The following is a 20,527-nucleotide window of genomic DNA, read 5'->3' as shown; positions in this document are numbered from 1 at the left end:
CCAATGGGTCCCTGCCATGGGGTGGGTACACCCCCTATCCTGCCACTCTCCTGTGGGAGGGGGGCAGTAGCCTAGTCCTGATTGGGCAGGGCCTCCCATCTTTAAGATGGCGAGTGCCCGGAGATGTGCTTCACCTCGCCTCCCCCACCCGAGGGGTGAGGTTGGCAGGCTGGCACATCCGCTGTCCTTATTTGGGGTTTCCGGCCAGTCTTCCTGCCAGAGTGGGGGTGAAAACCGGTGGGGGCCAGTTTGCTGGGTACAGCAAGTGGCCTGGGGAAGCTCACAGAGGCGGCATGCCTTTGAAGCTTCCCCCTGTCCATCCTGGGGGATTAGACCTAGCACCTCGCCCAGGATGTGCATTGTTGCAGGCCAAGGAGAGCGGGGGCTCTCCTACCCAGGGATCCAGCAACCTATCTGCTGTGTGGCAGCCTAGGCAGCCTCCCAGACCAGACGTGGATTGTAGGTTAGGTTTCAGGGGCATCTCTAAGATGCCCTCTGTGGTGTTTTGTGCATTAAATCCCACACTGGCATCAGTGCGGGTTTAATGTGCTGAGAGGTTTGATACCAAACTTCTCAGTCTTCAGTGTTGCCATTATGGTGCTGGGGAGTTCGTGTTTGACGAGCTCTCAGCACCATGTACTCTTAAATGGCAGTACTGCACTTACAGTGCCCAGGAATGGACCTGGGTACTGTAGAGGCACAGGGCTCATGCTCCTGTGCCCACACCACTGGCATAGGGCACCCAGCTAGAGGGGTGGCGGATGTATGCCAGAGCAGTGTAGGTGGTGGGCATGGCACACAGGAATGTGTGCCATGTCGAATTTTTGTCTCGTCTTGTACCCAGACACTCAGCCTGCAAGGGCAGTGTGTGTGTGTGTGTGTGTGTTTGTGTGTGTGTGTGTGTGTGTGTTAGGGTACAGGGTCTCTAAGGGTGGCACAATTAGTGCTGCAGCCCTTAGAGGCCTTCCCTGGTCACAAGATCCTGGGTACCTAGGGTACCCTTTACCAGGGGCTGACATGTGGCGAGGGTTTGCCAATTTGGGTTTGAGGTTTTTAGGGAAGGAACATAGGCCCTGGGCACCTGATTGGCAGGAGTCCAGGGCACACTCAGTCAAAGTACATTCAGCAATTCAGCAAAACGTGGGGGCATACCATGCAAAAAAGATGGCACTTTCTCACAGTCCCTTCCCTGGGTTGGGTTCACCCCCTATCCTGCCACTCTCCTGTGGGAGGGGTGCAGTAGCCTAGTCCTGATTGGGCAGGGCTCCCCATCTTCAAGATGGTGAGAGCCCGGAGATATGCTTCACCTCGCCTCCCCCACCTGAGGCGTGGGGTTGACAGAGGCTCACCCCCTTTCCTCCCTTGGGGTTTCCCACCAGTCTTCCCGCCACGGTGGGGGTCGGAACCGGTGGGGGCCAGTTGCGGGGTACAGCAAGTGGCCTGGAGAAGCTCACAAAGGCGGCATGCCTTTGAAGCTTCCCCTGCCCATCCTGGGGGAGGAGACCTCGCCCATGAGGTGCATTGTTGTAGGCCCAGGAGAGAGGATGGCTCTCTACCCTGGGGTCCAGCAACATGTCTGCTGAGTGGCAGCCTAGGCAGCCTCTCAGAAAGGACGTGGATTGTAGGTTAGGTTCAGGGGCAACTCTGCCCCCTGAACCTAACTGTTGTGCATCTTACATTAAATCCCACACTGGCATCAGTGGGGGTTTAATGTGCTGAGAAGTTTGATACCAAACTTCTCAGTCTTCAGTGTAGACATCATGGTGCTGTGGAGTTCGTGTTGACGACCTCCCAGCACCATATACTCTTAAATGGCAGCACTGCACTTACAGTGCCCAGGAATGGACCTGGGTACTGTAGGGGTACAGGGTGTGTGCACCTGTTCCCACACCACTGGCATAGGGCACCCAGCTAGAGGGGTGACTGAGGTATGCCAGGGCAGTGTGTGTTGTGAGCATGGCACACAGGGATGTGTGCCATGTCGACTCTCTGTTTTGTTCTGCACCAAGACACTCAGCCTGCAAAGGCAGTGTGTGTGTGTGTGTGTCAGGGTACAGGGCCTCTAAGGGTGGCACAATAAGTGCTGCAGCCCTTAGGGGCCTTCTCTGGTCACAAGGCCCTGGGTAGCATTTACCAGGGGCTGACATGTGGCCAGAGACCCTATTGGGTTTAGGCTTCATGCAGTTTTAGGGAAGGAACACAGGCCCTGGGTACCTGATTAGCAGGAGCCCAGGGCACACTCAGTCAAAGTACATCAGCAATTCAGCAAACAGTGGGGGCATACCATGCAAGAAAGATGGCACTTTCTCACACAATGAAGAAGTAGAGGGAGGATATGAGGATAACTACCAACCTCCCCCAGTTCATAGGGAGAGAAGGGCCCCAGTGGCCCTGACTCCAAAAATAAACCCCTCAGCACCTAGAGCCCACAGAGGTGGATCAGGTGCTGCTGAGGACTTTGAGGGCAGCCTCAATGAGGACAACCTTTTAGCAAGGTTGACCAAAAGAGTGGATCTAGAGACCAGACTCCTGGCTCTAGAGAAACAGAGAGCCGAGATGGGCTTAGCTCCCATCAATGATGGCAGCAATTTACTAAATAAGGATGAAGAGCAATCTTATGATAGTAAAATCCCCAAAGAGATTGTCCCTAAATATGAAGAGAGTGATGATATCACAAAATGGTTCACAGCTTTTGAGAGGACCTGTGAAATGAGAAAAGTGAAGAAGTCACACGGGGGGGGGGCACTCCTTTGAGAACTGTTTTCTAGTAACAGCAGTGACAGTGTCCTGACCCTTACAGGGGCAGTTGCTGGGTCTTATGACCTCATGAAGAGAACGCTGATTGAGGGCTTTGGACTCACAACTGAGGAATACAGAACTAGATTCAGAGGGACCCACACACCCCACAACCAATCCTGGATTGACTTTGTTGACTACTCAGTTAAAAGACTAGGTGGTTAGTTAACTGGACATAATGTGCATGATTTCAATGGACTTTACAATTTGTTTATGAAAGAACAAATTTTAAGTAATTGTACTAAGCAAAAGTTACATAAGCTTTTGGTAGACCTAGGTCTAATTTCTCCCCAAGAATTGCGAAAGAAGGCAGACCACTAGGTCAAGACAAGGGTGCCAAAAACAGCCACTGGGGGTGACCAAAAGAAAGGGGTTACAAAACCTCCCCAGGGGAAAGGTGGTGAGAATCCCCCAGATACAAATCCTGAGTCTTCAAAAGGGCCCCAAAAATCTGTACAGGGGAGTGGGACCTAAATCTCTTCCAAGTCCAACAATAGGTACAGGGGAAAGAACTTTGATCCCTTAAAGACCTGGTGTAACAACTGTAAGAAGTTAGGACACTTAACTGGAGATGCTACTTGTCCTAACAAGACACCCCCTACTCCACCTACAGCTACTGCTGGTGTAGCCATTCTCCAGATGGGATCAGCAGTGTGCCTCGATCAAATCTGTTTGCACACTGAAGCAGTTCTAGTCACAGAGGGGGAAGTTGAGTGTGACACTTTAGCTGTATGGCCACCCAACTTAAAGAATGATTTGCAATGCCCTTGGATCAATGGGAATAGAATAGAAGCACTGGGGGATACAGGTGCCAGTGTCACTATGATGAGAGATATACTGGTTTCCCCAGAGCAATACCTGAATGGGAAACTTAGCTAGTCACCAATGCTGACAGTGTTATTGCTAACCATGCCGTGGCTATGGTGACATTAGACTGGAGGCTGGTTACTGGCCCGAAACAGGTAGTGGTCTCTCCAAAGCTTCTAGCTGCATGTCTGCTTGGTAATGACCTGGAAACCTCAGCATGGGCTGAGGTAGAACTTAAAACCCATGCAGCAGTGCTGGACATCACTGAGATTGTGTGTCAAGACTAGAGAGCACAGAGCCGAAAGCAGGGTGAAAAAAGTGTTGGACCCTGAAAGTATGGCCCAACCTTCCAAGAGGAAAGGTAAGAAGACCTGTCCTCTATGATCAGTCACAATTGATCCTTTTCTGCAGGTCCAGAATGGCTCTACATAAATGGACGTCATAGCTCATAAATATTGTGCATACAGCACATCACTTGCCTGGAGAGGGAAATTCTTGCAGACACACTAATCAAACAGACATGCCTCGCGAGCGTTAGTTAAAGCAAACATTACTTACAGGTGTCTTCAGTCCATCAGGTGCACATTATTCCACCATCCAGTGGCTGTGTTTGGAGTTGTTCGCTATTCTCATTTTCTTTTCTTTTGAGTGTCAACCAGTGGTGTGCAGAGCCAGCCCCCTAACATGTCGAAGGTAAGCCCAAAATTTTCCCCAATGCATAAATGCCAACTTCAGATTTGTTTTTCCACTTTTGCTTTCAGGAGCAAGGTTCAGAGCTCAACATTTTTTATTTCAAAATGCTGGTTTATGTTCCAGGATCGCACTCTGGCATGCCTATTCACAAGTCAATAAAAATGTTCTATTTTGAAACTTAAAATTGCAAGTGACATTTATACTATGGCTTATTTTGCTGTTGCATATAAACATTGCTGCAGACATAATCTACTGCACCCTACAGATCTGCAGCATATCACTCTTTTGTTGATTGAATGTGATTCTCCTGGGATATGAAAATTGTCTATATTTTATAGACTTGAAGTAATCACATCTCCCATAATGCAAGTTTGTATGATATCCAGTGCCATTGGCCTTGTGGTGCTGGTGACTCCCAGGGTTCTCAAAAAAAGTTAATTGTTCAATTGTATCAAGGAAAACTGTAAAGCTTTGACTGATTAATTTCTACACTGAAACTTAATTTTTGCAGAAAAGCAACCTTTTGTTTTAAAAGATAAAAAAATATAAGATTCATAATCAGTCCATTATTTCCTTTGTAGTATTTTTTTTCTTGATCCTATCAATGTACACCGTATCTGCACTTACTAAATTCATTTCTTGATTTTAGGAACATCTGACCAGAGTTGAATATTTCCTACAACAGAGCCAAAGACTCCTCTCTGAGGAGAAGCCCAATGTCTCTGAGCTACAAGAACTACTGGATGTCAGCTTTGAGTTTGATATAGAACTTCCGCAGATCGGGGAGTTGCGCGAGAGGCTCGAGCAGGTTCGATGGTTACAAAATGTAAATCAGGCATGCAGCAATTCGAACACCCTGACCTTGGATGATATATGACGACTCATAGACTTAGGAGTTGGTTTGGCTCCTCATGTTACAGTGGAGAAAGCAATGGCGAGGTTGCAAGAACTGCTGACAGTATCTGAACACTGGGATGATAAGGCCCGAAGCCTCATCAAGGCCAGGTAAACAATTCTGACTGCTGTCAGTGTCAATATATATAGTACCCAATGCTCTCAAATGTTGAATGTGACTGTGCTAATAGTGGGAGAAATATTGTATCACCCCATATGCTGACCTTGTCTGCATCGCCATGGTCTCTCGTGCTCAAAATGAATTTCTGATAAGCCTAAGCACTGGGTATGGGCCTCTAATCTGCATTAGCCCCTGCAAGATTTCTTAAATGCACCTCTCCACAGAAAACAGTTTGTACCCTCTTTTTGTACACTGGAACAACATGTTCATGTGGTGGGGGCTTGGTTTTGAGCTGGTTATGTGCGTAGTTTGATCATCTTTACCACTGAAAAGATGTTGTTATGTTTCAAGATGTAATTGGAATTTTGCAAAAGCCAGGAAATTTCTTTTAAATTGGAGACAAAATGACCTCTAAGTTTCTCTAACTAAAACATCGGCATTGTAGGATTCATTCTCACTGATAAACATTAAAGTAGAATAGTCCTGCTTATGTGTGGGGACACCTGAAAATAAACTACACACACACACTCCCTGCATGTATCGCTGTGGATGCACATGCTTACCGTACCTTTGCCATCTATTGTGTGGCTCGTACGTTTGCAAGTTACTTTCTCTCAAGTCACAAGGTGTGGTGTGACTCCTCCTCTTCGAGTAACATGAGCACTGACTCGATGTTGGGTAGTTTTTCCAGCTTCGGGTGGCAGTAGGAGTGGCTCCCCACTGGCTAGTAGCCAACTCAGTTGCAATTCTCGCCCTCTATCATAGGACACAATGGGAGGAGAAAGGAGGCATCCTCAAAAACCTCCTGAAGCAAGTTTGAAAAAGATGGTGAAGAGCCAGTGTAGGAAAGTGGCCCTTTTGGCACGGTTAACCCGCGCTTTTCCCTGACTGATGCATATTTGACTGAATGTGCACTGGGTTCCTGCTAAGCAGGTTCCCAGTGCTGTGTTCTTTCCCAAAACTGTACCATTGTTTCCACGATTGTTGCACCTCTGGCCCACATAAGTCCCTTGTAAAAGGTACCTGTGGTACCAAGGGCATTGTGACCAATGAGGGTCTCTAAGGGCTGCAGCATGTATTGTGCCATCCTAAGAGACCCCTCACAAAACACAAGCATACTGCCACTGCAGCCTGCGTGTTTTGGTGCAGATAAAGTTAAGAGTCGACCCGGCACACATCTGTGTGTCAGGCCTACCTTCACTGCAACAGGCATACGTAAGTCACCCCTACAGCATGCCTTACAGCCCTAAGGGAGGGTGCACTATAATTCATGTGAGGGCAACGGCATGAGCAGATACTCCCCCCCTACAGTGTCTTAAGTCCATTCTTAGACCTAATTGCACAGTGAAGCCATCCTGAGTACATGGGCTAGGAGCTTGTCACTACGAATGCCACAGCTCCATGATGACTTTTCCGAATTCCAGGATGTTTGGTAACAAACATTACAGATTAATGAGCCTACACTGATGCCAGTGTTGGATTCATTGATAAATGCACTCAGAGGGCACCTCAGAGGAGTTTTCTTAAAGACTGCCAAACCACTAGTGTGTGTCTGACTGGTCTGCACCAGCCTTCCATCTTGTAGGAAGCTGACTCTCAATATACTATACCAGTAGGAGGTATAGTGTGCACAGAGTTCAGGGAGTCCCAAAAGGTGTGTGTGGTAATCATAATCAGAAGTCCGTTAGCTGAGGTGTATATTCTATAGATGGTTTATTTAAGCTTAGTTACAAGGTATGTTCCAGGTAAGTCGATAATAGCCCCACCAGGAGCAGCCTCCTTGCTGCTCAGCCTGCACACTCCAACTGGCACTCAGCACATCACCAGGCACCCATGCATTTTATGACCTCACCAAGCATTCAGCACTCATCCTGGGTGAGCAGTAGGGAAGGTGTAGCTAAGGAAAAGGAATGCAATCGTTAACTCACAACATATCCCCTTTCCTTAGGGAAACCATTGACAGAATTAATGTAAATAAATGGAAAACATGCATATGACCCAAAAGGAAGAAAATGGAAGATAGAACTACATTGTCAAATCAATAAATACATTAAATTCACAAATAATTGATTAAACATTCTTAATGTATACATGTATGGAACATTCTTAATGTATAACTGTAGGAAAGTGGCTCTTTATATACTGTTCCCAAATAGGTACAGTGTGTACAGAGTCCACAGCCCCCAGAGGTTTGGCAGAGGCTAAAGTTCGATATAACCTTACTCTCTAAAGTGGTAGCTTGGTCGAGCAGTAAGGCAGTATCAGAGGACAGTGTAAAGCATTTGTTGTACACACTCAGTCAGTAAATGGTCTTACACACTCAAGAACTGAACTCTAGGCCAATGGTTTGTATATAAAAATATACGGTTTTATTTTAGAACCAACAATAGGTATCAAAATATACTTTCTCAGAATGAGATGCTTTAGTAAAATACTTTTCAAGAGGCAATTGACTTTTGAATGCAATAGTTAGTTTGTTGCAAAAGGCAACACAATTTCAAACACAATAATACATTGAGCTCAATGTGAATTTTAAGTTATTTGCAATAGATTAATTTCAGGATTACTTTTCTAACTCCAGGACTGGATCCTAGATTCAGTCCTGGGACAGGTCTTGGAAACAAGTGAGTAAATTCGTTTTAGTTACTGTTGTGATTTTTAGGCAATATTTTGCTATTTTGAAAGTTGAAACTTAGAAGAAATTTCATAGAAAAACAGTCAATGATTCCCTATGGGAGAAAATTCAAGTTACAGGTAAAGTATGTTCTTGCTACTTTTGTAATCCAGGGCTGGGCTCCTAGGCTCAGTACTGGGACCTCTATCTAAAACAGGTAAGTAATTACGTTTTGACAGTGGGTACGATTTTTAAAGAGCATTTGTAGTTTTCAAAAATCGACACTTGGAAGAAATTTCACAGAAAAACAGTCAGTGATTTCCTATGGAAGAAAATTGGGTTAGTGGTAAGTACGGTTGTGAGTACTTTTCAGGGTCAGTGCTCGACACCAAGATCCAGCACTGGGATCTCTCCTAATAGCAGGTGAGTATTTCTGTTTTCGTTACTCGGGTGATTTTAGGGGAATATTTTAAGTTTTAGAAACTCCACACAGAAGAAATTTCAGAAGAAACCAGTCAATGTTACCCTATGGAAGACATTTGGGTTATCGGCTTTTGGGTAAGTACTCGACTGGCAGAGTTAAGGTTCTGGACACAGACTCAGGGGTCTCCTAGGGTCAGGTTGGTACAGTTGTTACACCCTCAGCGGCACTGGGGCGGCCGGGTGCAGAGTGAGATAGGCCCAATGTTATCCTATTGGAGGCAGGGGAGACTTGGTTGGTGGCTGTGGGAGCTGGGCTCCTGGTCACTTGCTCAGGGCAAATGGGGAAGTAGGTAGGTGTAGAAGTTACACGGCCAGGGCCACTCGGGCCGCTGGGTGCAGGGTGCTTTTGAGCCTTCGGGCGCTCAATGGATTTCAATGGGAAAGCTCCAGGACGAACAAAGGCTGCAAGCTCTGGGACGAAGATTCTTCAGGTGCCACCACCACTTCGAGAGGTAAGTTGAGTAGTTGGAGGATAGGTAAGTACCCAGGAGTCGGGCACAAGGGGCCGCAGGGTGCAGGGGTGCCTTTTGGTGTCGGGAAATCTTACCCTCTGTTGATCGCGGTTGGGGGGGTCCCTGGTTCTGAGACTGCAGTCGTCGTCAGGAGCATCGAGGTGAGTGCTTGGGTGCCAGATTCAGGGTCACAGTCGCTGGGGGGACGCGGTTCGGAGCTGATGCCAGGGGTTAGAAACTTGCTTTGAGCAGAGCCACTGCTCATGGGAGTCCCAGTTGCTCACAGTTACAAGTTAGCCAGGTCCTCCGGGGTTTGTGAGGTTGCTGGCCACAAGAGGTGCCGGGATTTAGCAGGTTCGAGGGTCGACAGGCCGGTAGGGCTGGGGCCAAAGCAGTTGGTGTCTTCCTCTTCTTAGCAGCTGCACGGCAGGTCTTCTTTCTTCTTGCTCTTCTTTGCTTTTTCGGAATCTGGAATCTGGAGAAGGAAGGTTCAGGTTGCCTCTAAATAATAGATTTAGGGGCATTACAGGTAGGTAAAGGTCAGGGACCAGTGGATCCCTGCCCTGGGGTGGGTACACCCCCTATCCTGCCACTCTCCTGTGGGAGGGGGGCAGTAGCCTAGTCCTGATTGGGCAGGGCCTCCAATATTCAAGATGGCGAGCGCCCGGAGATCTGCTTCACCTCGCCTCCCCCACCTGAAGGGTGGGGTTGGCAGGTTGGCACATCCCCTGTCCTTACTTGGGGTTTCCGGCCAGTCTTCCCGCCAGAGTGGGGGTCAGAACCGATGGGGGCCAGTTTGCTGGGTACAGCAAGTGGCCTGGAGAAGCTCACAGAGGCAGCATGCCTTTGAAGCTTCCCCCTGCCCATCCTGGGGGAGGAGACCTAGCACCTTGCCCAGGATGTGCATTGTTGCAGGCCCAGGAGAGCGGGGGGCTGTGTGGCAGCCTAGGCAGCCTCCCAGACCGGATTGTAGGTTAGGTCTCAGAGGGCATCTCTATGTAGTGCTTTGTACATTAAATCCCACACTGGCATCAGTGCAGGTTTAATGTGCTGAGAAGTTTGATACCAAACTTCAGTCTTCAGTGTTACCATTATGGTGCTGTGAAGCTCTCAGCACCATATACTCTTAAATGGCAGCACTGCACTTACAGTGCCCAGGAATGGACCTGGGTACTGTAGGGGCACAGGACTCATGCTCCTGTGCCCACACCACTGGCATAGGGCACCCAGCTAGAGTGGTGGCTGATGTATGCCAGGGCAGTGTAGGTTGTGGGCATGGCACACACAGGGATGTGTGCCATGTTGACTCTTTGTTTTGCCTTGTACCCAGACACTCAGCCTGCGAGGGCAGTGTGGTTGTGTTAGGGTACAGGGTCTCTAAGGGTGGCAGAATAAGTGCTGCAGCCCTTAGGGGCCTTCCCTGGTCACAAGGCCCTGGGTACCTAGGGTACCATTTACCAGGGTGTGATAAGTGGCCAGGGTTTGCCAAATTGGGTTTTAGGTTTCAGCATAGATTTTAGGGAAGGAACATAGGCCCTGGGCACCTGATTGGCAGGAGCCCAGGGCACACTCAGTCAAAGTACATACAGCAATTCAGCAAAAAGCGGGGGAATACCATGCAAGAAAGATGGCACTTTCTCACAACTACTGATACACTTTGACTTGATATGCACTGGGTCCCTGCCAATCAGGTTCCCAGGGCCTGTGTTCTTTCCCCAAACCTAACCCAACTGGCAGCTCTGGCCACAGGTCAGCCCCTGGTAAATGGTAGCACAGGTACCCAGAGCACTGTGACCAGGGAAGGCCTCTAAGGGATGCAGCACTTTATGTGCCACCCTTAGAGGCCCGGTACCTTTCCACATACACACTGCTTTTGCAGGCTGCGTGTTTTAGTGCAGAACAAAGCGCAGAGTCGACATGGCACACAGCCATGTGTGCCATGCCTACAACCCACTGCCCTGGCATAGATAAGTCCCCCCTCTAGCTTGGTGCCCTGTACCAGTGGTGAGGGTACAGGTGCATGAGCCCTGTACCCCTACAGTGTCTAGGTCCATTCTTAGACATTGTAAGTGCAGTGCTGCCATTAAGAGTATATGGTGCTGGAAGCTTGTCATTACGAACTCCGCAGCACCACAATGGCTACACTGAAAACTGAGAAGTTTGGTATCCAACTTCTCAGCACATTAAACCCACACTGATGCCAGTGTGGGATTTAATGAAAAATGCACACAGAGGACATCTTAGAGATGCCCCCTGAAAAACATCCTGTCTCTGGTGGGTTCCCTGACTAGTACACACCAGCCTGCCACCACGAGACATGTTTCTTGACCCCTAGGGTGGGAGCCTTCGCTCCCTGAGTCCAGAAACAAAGCCTGTCCTGGACGGAGGTGTTCACACCTTTCCCAGTCCAGGAAGAGCCATCTGTGGCAGGGGAGCTTCAAAGGCCTGGCAGCCTTTGTAATGCGACCCCCAGCCTCTCCTGCTAGCAGGAGCAGGCCCCCTTCCTGTCTCCCCTCCTTTTCGGCGGGAAGACAGGTGGTAAAAACTAGCCAGCCCAGAAGGTGTGCCCACCTCTGCCAACTCCATCCAACAGGTGGGGGAGGCGAGGTGAAGCACAACTCTCAGTCCCCGCCATCTTGCAGATGGGGGGGACCCAGCCAACCAGGGAAATGCTTATGCCCCCCTCCCACTGGAGGTTGGCACAATTGGGGGTGCACCCACCCCAGGGAAGGGACCCATTGGTCCCTGCCCTTTACCTACCTGTAATGCCCCTAAATCTAGTGTTTAGGGGCACCCCTGAAACTTGCTTCCTCAGACAAGAACCTGCAAAAAGAAAAAGAGCAGGACCGAACAGCCGTTGCGAACAAGAGGAGGCCGCCCACTGACTTGGCCCCAGCCCTACCGGCCTGTCCACACCTCAAACCTGCTCCAGCGAAATACCGGTGTGTCCTGCAGCCAGCAATCTCTAGAAACCCGGAGGACCTGCCTGCCTTCAATTCCAAAGATTCTGTCTCCCGTGAACACCGGATTTGTTCAAACACCAGTCTCCAGCTCCGCAAGCATCCGCGAGTGTGCACCACTCTGCACCCTACACCCACGGCCCGAGTAAGAGTGGCCCAACACCAAGAGGAGGTCTCCCTGGCGATCCTGACACCTGCAGCCTCAAACCGGAAGGTCCCCCCAACCGCGACCAGCAGCTGGTAAGAAGATCCGACCCTAAAAGGCACCCCTGCACCCGATGCCCCACGGCCTTGGGTGGCCCAACCGACGGTACCTAACCAACCCCCAAGATCCCAACTTACCTCTCCAAGTGGTGGTCGCACCCAGAAGAACTCGTCCCCGAGCCTGCAGTGCTTTTGCAAACTGGAGACCCTCCATTGAAAGCTAGAGGGCACCCGACGCCAAAACAGCACTCTGCACCCGGCTGCCCCTCTGCCCCTGAGGGTGCATTTTTTGTGCTGGCCTAAACCCCCATTTATCCTGAGCTTAAGTCAAGGAGCTTTACTCCCACAACCTAGTGGCCTGCTCGTCAGCAGCCACCAATCGGAGGCCCTTTATCCCCCATTTGATAACAGTGGGCCTCAGCAGTCTGCACCCGGCCACTCTAGTGCCGCTGAGGGTGTAACAAGAGTGCATCCTTGACCCTGGGGGATCCCTGAGGTTAAACCCAGAGCACCAACCACCACAACAAAGTACTGACCTTTAAACCGATAACACTATTTTCCTCCTTAGGATAACATTGACTTTTTTTCTATGAACGTTTCTAAGTGTGGAGTTGGAAAACCTAAAGAAACTCTTTTAAATTGTACTAACTAACCAAAAGGATTTTACTTACCTGTTTACAGGAAATGTCCCAGTGTAGTATCCAGGTATACTACACTGTGTACGAATATGCCTCTGATAAAGCCTTACTGCTCGACCACACTACCACAAATAGAGTGAGGTGCTATCTACTTCTGCCTACCTTTTGGGTTCCACTGGACGCTATGCACACTATACCTAACTTTGGTTTAGTATATAGAGAGCCAGCTTCCTACAAAAGGGTGCTTAAGGTAAAATTGTCAAACCTTCTAACTCAAGCTAAATGGTTTGCGGATCTCATATCTGATCAAGACATCTAGCCGCAGATTCCTTCTCTTCTAATTCTCCCCAGGCGCCAGACTGGTTCTGGTAATTTTTACAGTAGTACTGCTGTGCGTCAGTAGCGGGTGTCTAGCGACTGCGTTCCCTGGATGTGACGTCGACTGACTCGATATAAGCCCTTCCCTGACGTCAGTTTTTTCTTTTCCGCGCTTAAAACGCGGATCCGATCAGTGGTTCCTCAGGTCTTTTTTTGGCCTACCTAGACTGTTTCTTCAAATTAAACAGTGTGCCTTTAAACAACTTTTCATGACCTCGGGGTTCAGGCCTTGTAGCACAGATATCTGCCACGGATCCTCACTTTGTATATGTTTCCTGGGGGAGTACTCTGACTCAGAGGAGTGCGACTCTTGTCGTCAACTTCATCCAAAGGCACTAAGGGAACATCGAGGGAAGCTCCTAGCGGTGTGAATGTCAGTCTTCCAAGATTTCCCCTCGACCTCTGTCCCCCTCGCGCTCCACAAACCGCCTGCGGGTCCGATCCAGAAGCCGTTCCTGTGGGCGTCCTTATCCATCGGCGTCCCAAGGTAAATCTCGACGCAGGCGTTTGAAGTTGCAGAGGTTCCTGACTTCGCCACATAAAGCCTTTTGGGTCTTCACCTTCCCTTGGAGCGTCCTTGGACCCTAAGGTGATGCACAATGCTGTGCCTTTGTACACACCGGCGCGTTCGTCGTCTGCTTCAGTTCAGATTCCAAATCGGCTTAGACGCCTGTGCACAACCCTTGGGGGTTACCACCTTCGTGGCCTGGCTCAGACGACGGTGTCAGGTTCTGATCTACTGATGACAGCGCCCTTACTGCTCCACCACTACCCCTCTCCGACTCAGACGCATTTGCTCTTCGGCGCCAGACTGTGTCTGATGCGGCGCCGGTGGAGCCACCTGTGTCACTCTTTTCCTCGGCTCTCTGTAGTCCTCCCTCCTGTTTTTCCTTCTGAGGAACACAGTTATGGAGAGGGTTTAGAGTTTCACCATCCCATCTCTGACACGGTTCAACCTCTTATGGAGTCTAGCTGGTGGTTTGGGTTGGGTTGGGTGAAGCTAACGGCTTGGAGTCTTCTCCTCTCTGGGGGATATGCTCAGACGAGTTCTGTCATTTTGGATGTGGCGCTTCCTTCTGTGGAATTGACGACAGATCCATTACTTGGCGTCCTGCATCAAGGCCAATCGGGAGTAGAGCTGATGCTTCCTCATAGTGAGGCTCTTTTTGATATTCTGTTGAGGGCTTGGGCTGAAACAGGGACCCTTGTGGATCGCTTTATTTCCCACAGACACTGTCCGGCCCCTGGTGACCCGACATGTCTCCTCGGACATCCACCTCCTCATAGTTTTGGGGTACAGCCTGCTTTGGCTGCCCAAAATGTTGATATTTGTTTACCCCCTGCTGTCCCACTAGAAAGTGGCCAGAAGTCTAGACACTTGTGGCAGGCATATTTTCTCCTTCACCAGTTCTGCACTGCGGACCCTCAATACTACTTGTGTCCACGGACTCTTCTCCCATATATTGTGGGACTCATTGGAACGCCTGCTGCCCTTCCTTCTAGAAGAGACCCAGAACAATCTTCTTCAGTTAGTACGGGATGGGCAACAAGCCGCTAAACTGATCATTTGCTGTGGTATGGATACCACTGATTCTGGAGGTTGAGCTATGAACTCTTCAGGAGATCTACGTTGGAATACCTTGTTGCACACACCTGGGTTTTCGGAGGCGGTTCAAGCCACCTTAATTTATTTACCTGTTGATGTGCATGTGTATTTGGTGCACATGCCGACTCTGCTATGCAGTTATTTTGAGATAGTCCGGTTGGAGCAGATTCTTAACTCTGCTGTCTGTTATCCTAGTACTCTTGTGGTGCGTTAGTTTGGGGAAAGATCCTTTTTCTTTCACATATGAGCAATCACAGGACGGAGCTCATTGACTTTGCTTTTCAAACCTCTCCGCCCTCCTTTTCCAGGGTGACACCCGGTGAGGTGTTCCTCCTTGCTGCAAGCACTTTTATTCTTCTTATACTGTCGGTGACAGTTGAAGTGTCCAGTTATCTCAGGTGGATGTTATTTTGTGACCTTTTGTGTGCCTGTTCTTAAAGGTTCTTTCTGAAGGTAGTTTTTCTACCTGAGTACTTGTTCTACAGAGGGTATTTTGCTTGCGTTGTGCAGATGCGCTCGTTCCCTGTTCTACGGGGGCCATCCTCGGTATGCCTTATAGGCATTTTGGGATCTACTTCTGATGCTTAGTATCCCTTATAGGGACTTCAGTTTATCTGTCTCTGAACAAGAAGTGCATGTGAGTTCCAGTGTACACTAGGGGTAGCTCCTATATCCATGGGGCATTTCTTCCATTTAGTTGCATCCTTCTTCCCATATAAGAGGTAATGGAACGAGTGACAAGATCCTTGGACTGGATAGATTTTTAGTTCTGGCCTAAGACCTTTATTAGTGCATTGGCACTTCTTGTTCTGTGTTTACTAGGCATTGGCAAGGTTTTCTGCCAATGTTCTTTCAAGTTCTGTGTTAGGCTATAACTCTATTGCATTGGTTCATATTCCGCCACTGCCCCCAGGGTTACCTTGGTCCTGTGCCATCGACCTTGCTGCCTTTTTTCTGCTTCATCCCTGGAGTGGATGTTACTCGTAGCATTCTGGTGTGCCTTGTACCCTTTTTAGGTCGAGCCTAGCGTTTCAGCGCATGCGCTGCTCGCTCTGCGAGGCATGCCGTAGTAGGGTATGTTTCAGAAGTGGAGTGGAAGCCCCGCCCATATTTTTAATTTGCTGGTGGCATTGTCTTTGGCAAACGCTGGCTTCCCTTTTGTTATTATGCTTGTTAGTCCCTCCCGAGTACCACCCTGTCTCCTGTTGTTACCTCCCATGAGGACTGGCTCTTTTACTAGTGCCCTAACTCTGGAGCTTTCATTAGCAATCCAGAGAACTACTTACTTTATTATTGTACACGGCACTTACAGGACAGCAATGGCTGCTGCTTCGTAAGACACTTTGCACTCGTATTTCTCCGAGAAGGAACTTCAGCGCTACTGATGGCTGCTTGCATTTCTCCGAGATGCTGTTTATTTATTTTTAATAAAGAGAACTGAGCAGGAGATAATAATTACTGCCTACATCAAGGCTCGAACCCTGTTCTCCTGCTCCAAAGTCAGCAGCCTTGGATGGTAAACCACCTCCTCAGTTAAAGGAATTATTTTGGTTTTTTTAGGCGGTTTATCGTGGTGTTCGAGGCATATGAGCTGTAGATAGTATACTTGCTCATAGATCGCCATCTGGTGTTGGGCTCGGATGTTTGCAGTTTGTGTTTGTCTTGGAAGAAGTCTTTGTAGTCACGAGGTACGTGACTCCTCCTTAGGACAATAGTGCGCATGGGCATCGACTCCATCTCCAGAATGTTTTTTTCTGCCAAAGGATTGGGATGTAACTTAATGCGCTCCGGGTCGGTTTCGAACCCCCATTTGACGCGCAATCCCTCTCCACTCGACAGTATTGTCTCGATCGCATTTCCCTTTCGCCGCGCATCTTTAAAAACAAACACCTCGATCTTGAACACGGGCCGTTGGGCCTATCCGCGCCAACCACGCCTGCTGTCAATGGAAAGGACTCCTTTAAAAAAATGCCCCGGGTGTGGTGCTAAGTTCCCACACACGGACTTGCATGAGGTTTGTAATCTCTGCCTCTCTCCGGAGCACGAAGACAAACTGCGAGGCCTGTGCATCGTTCAGGTCGAAGAAAACCATCCGTGATCGTCGGGCTCGATGTCACGAAATGTCTTGTGGAAGAAGCTTGATTCCAGACATCTTCGGAGCAGATCCCAATGTCAAGCTGGAGCAACAAGGTAATGAAAAAGACGTCTCCAAGGCCGACGTTGAAGAGGAGACCATCACCCCGGCTTAGCAGTCCATAAGTACCGAAACCCCTCTCCCAAAACCCAAACCTAAGGCTCCAGTAACACCCTCGCCCTCTGGTAGACACCGGCAACATGGTTCAGAAGTCCCGCCCTCGGGCCCGGCTATGAAACCTAAAGATAAGCCTTCCGGCTCGGGCTCGAGCCAGCCCCCTTCCAGTGCCGAAAAGTCACCTTCGGCACCGAAGCACAAGACCAAAGATGTGCCACGCCCTTCTTAGTCGGCACCGAAGACAGCCTCGATGCCGAAGTCCTCGGCATCGAAACAGACCAAGGACAAACAGTCGGAACTGAAAAAATCTTCGGACCCAAAAAAGTTGTCGGCACTGAAAACTCTCGGAGCCACAAACTCCTATAACAAAACATAAGGAGTCCAAGCCCCACAGAAGACCTCAGACACTCGGTCCAAAGAACATTCGGACCCAAAATCTTCGGCACCAAAAAAATACATTTTACCCACAGTCTGTACCAGAGTTTTCAGATCCAAACCAAAAACTCTTTTTATTGATCCACAGACAGGCAAAGTAGTTGCCAAGCCTCCAAAAAAGAGGCAACTGGACCCTTCTGAAGAACCTGAAATACCCTTAAAACGAAAGGAGATCAGTACTAACACTTCTCCAGCTGATCCAAATCTCTTAATTTCTCCACCACACTCCCCACAACATACTGTTCGAGGCATATGAGCTGCAGATTATACACTGTGCATAGATCGCCATCTGGTGTTGGGCCCGGATGTTTGCAGTTTGTTTTTCCTCTTGGAAAGTCTTTGGAAGTCACAAGGTTGGTGACTCCTCCTTTGGTTCGTATTGCGCATGGGCTTCGGCTCCATCCTCAGATTGTTTTTTTCCGCCATCGGGCTCGGATGTAATACTTCGCGCTCCGGTTCCGAACTTTTCCAGTTCAACGATCGACGCAAAAATCCTCGCTCATCGAGATTCTTCAGATAATAAATCCTCTTAATCACCTTCTCTTCGGCACTTCTTCGATTCCGGTCGTCGACGGCGGCCTTCGGGCCTATTCCGGCTCCGGTCTCGGCTGATGGAAAGAACTCCCTTCAAGAAGTGCCCTCGATGTGGGTCCAAGTTTCCCCACACCGATCTTCATGAGGTGTGCAACCTCTGCCTCTCCCCTGAACACGAGGCCCGAGACTGTCCCGCCTGCAAGTCTTTTCGCTCTAAAAAGACTATTCGAGATCGACGGGCTAGACGCAACATGGCGCACTCCTCGACCTCCGCTCCAGTCGACATCTTCGGGGGGGACGTCGAAGCTCCGGGACAGCAGAACATCGGAGAAGAGGACGACAACCTCGTCAGTGCTTCCGAGGCCGACGACTCAGATGTGGAGGACATCACCCCGGCGCAGAGGGCCGTGAGTACAATACCCCCTCCCACACCCACGCCGATACCCAAAAAGGTTTCGGTCACACCTTCGCCTTCGGGCCTAGGCAAGACCAAGGATACTGCTTCTCACACCCTATCTTCGGGCCCGGTAAAGAAGCCTATTAAGCCTTCCGGCAGCTCGGGCTCGAGCCAGCCGACCAGCGGTACCGAAAAACACCCTTCGGCACCAAAGAAAAGATCGGCCTCCACCTCCACACCAAACCCAGCACCAAAGCCTTCGGTGTCGAAACCTGCCCTTCCGGTGCCGACCAAACATCACAAGGCCCTCGGCACCGACACTCCCGTGCCGAAGCCCTCTTCGGCACCGACCAAAAAATCGGAGGTCCCAAAGAAGCACGGCTTAGACAAACCTAAAAAGCCGTTGGCCCCGAAAACTTAGGCGCCGACCGAACAACCAGTGTCGCAAGAACTTTTTACACCGGACTCTCTGCAAAAGACACTCACCAAGGATCCAAAAACTGGACATTTGACATTGTCTTCAAAAAAGAGACACTTGGACAAACCAGCTCCACCTCCAAAGAGGAAAGACACTGCTACCTCCCCGTTCAGAGTGCCTTCCCCACCTCCTCCACCCTCCCCACCTCCACCCTCTCCACCCATGCCTCATCGTTCCCCAACCTTGTCTCCTGTCCCAGATGATTTAGGAGACCCTTATTATGATCCAGCAGATGTGCCACAAGACCCCACCCCTACTGGATCTCCAGACCCATGGGACGACTATAACAATCCGGACATCCCAGATGTCCCACAGGATGACCTTTACCCATCTAGGCCATCCCCACCTGAAGATTCGTTAGGCTTTCACCACCTACTACAAAGGGCGGCACACTACCACGGGGTGGAGTTACATACTGACCCAGTGGAGGAAGATTTTCTCCTAGACACCTTCGATAATGCACATAGGTCTACTGCCATTCTACCCATGTTAAAGGGAGTAATCAAACATGCACCAGAGGTTTTCAAAGACCCAGTCAGGGCCAGGGTCCTAAACCCCCGTATAGAGAAAAAATACAAAGCCGCCCCCACAGACCCTTCATACATCAAAGGCCCTGCACCATTGGATTCCCTAGTGGTATCTACAGCTAGGAAGCGCTCAAATTCTCAGGTGTCAGGCGAAGCACCACCACCTGACAAAGAGTCCAAGCTCCTAGACGCGTCAGGGAAGCGCACTGCGTCACAAGCCGCCAATATATGGCGTATCGCCAACACGCAAGCGCTATTGGCCAGATACGACAGGGCGCATTATGATGAGTTAGAGACCATCATGCACCATCTCCCTGAAAAATACAGGAATAGGGCTAATGAATTGATCCAAGAGGGAAAAACAATAACTAATACCTCTATACGCTGTGCCCTAGATGCAGCAGATACAGCCTCCAGGGCCATAAACACCAGTGTCCTTCTCCGTCGCCATGCCTGGCTCAGAGTTTCAGGTTTTAAACCTGAGGTACAAGCCTCTATATTGAACCACCCATTCGACCAACATCATCTATTTGGCCCAAAAGTTGATGAAGCCCTCGAAAAGATGAAAAAAGATACTGACACGGCGAAATCCATGGGAGCCCTACAGTCACACACTCCTAGGCGCTCTTTTCGCCGCTTTTCCTTTCGGGGCACGGGCAGGGGCTACTCCTCGGATAGTGCATCCACGTCATACAAATCCCCTCCTCAATCTACCTTCACAAAAGGTTATCAAAGAGGCGGATACAGAGGCAATAATAATAAGGGCAGAGGCAAGACAAATACCGCCCGCTCTGCCACACCGCCTACCCAATGACTTTCCCACGCTCCCTCCAGACCATTCCACTCTGGTCGGGGCAGAATACAACATTTCCTTCACGTCTGGGAGACAATCACCTCAGACAGATGGGTGACCCAAATTATTCATTCAGGGTATTGCCTAGAATTAACATCTACCCCCCAAACATTCCACCCAGGCAACGCCCTATATCTCAAGAACATGCTACGTTATTAAAACAGGAGGTAATCTCCCTCCTGCAAAAACAAGCCATAGAGCAGGTCCCCATCAATCAACAAAATTTAGGGGTCTACTCCCTGTACTTTCTGATTCCAAAGAGAGACGAGACTCTACGACCTATCCTAGATCTCAGACCTCTAAATACATACATACATTCAGACCATTTTCACATGGTTACCCTTCAACAGGTTCGTCCACTCCTCTCCCAGAACGACTTTCTCACCACTCTGGACTTGAAAGACGC

General features: G+C 49.4%; 1 protein-coding gene across 1 annotated transcript in view; it reads left to right on the top strand.

Annotated features, from left to right (window-relative positions):
* LOC146866934 (lysine-specific demethylase 5B-like) overlaps positions 1-20,527 on the top strand; it is a 455,791-nt gene that overhangs the window by 105,211 nt on the left and 330,053 nt on the right. The window contains exon 4 of the mRNA XM_085603266.1: positions 4,946-5,301. Coding sequence (XP_085459392.1) covers positions 5,228-5,301 — 74 coding nt within the window. The 5' untranslated portion in view covers positions 4,946-5,227. The remainder of the gene's footprint in view (positions 1-4,945; positions 5,302-20,527) is intronic.

The sequence above is a fragment of the Triturus cristatus genome, chromosome 1_2 (genome assembly GCF_964204655.1).
Source record: "Triturus cristatus chromosome 1_2, aTriCri1.1, whole genome shotgun sequence".
NCBI lineage: Eukaryota > Metazoa > Chordata > Amphibia > Caudata > Salamandridae > Triturus > Triturus cristatus.
This window is presented reverse-complemented; position numbering and strand designations above follow the sequence as displayed.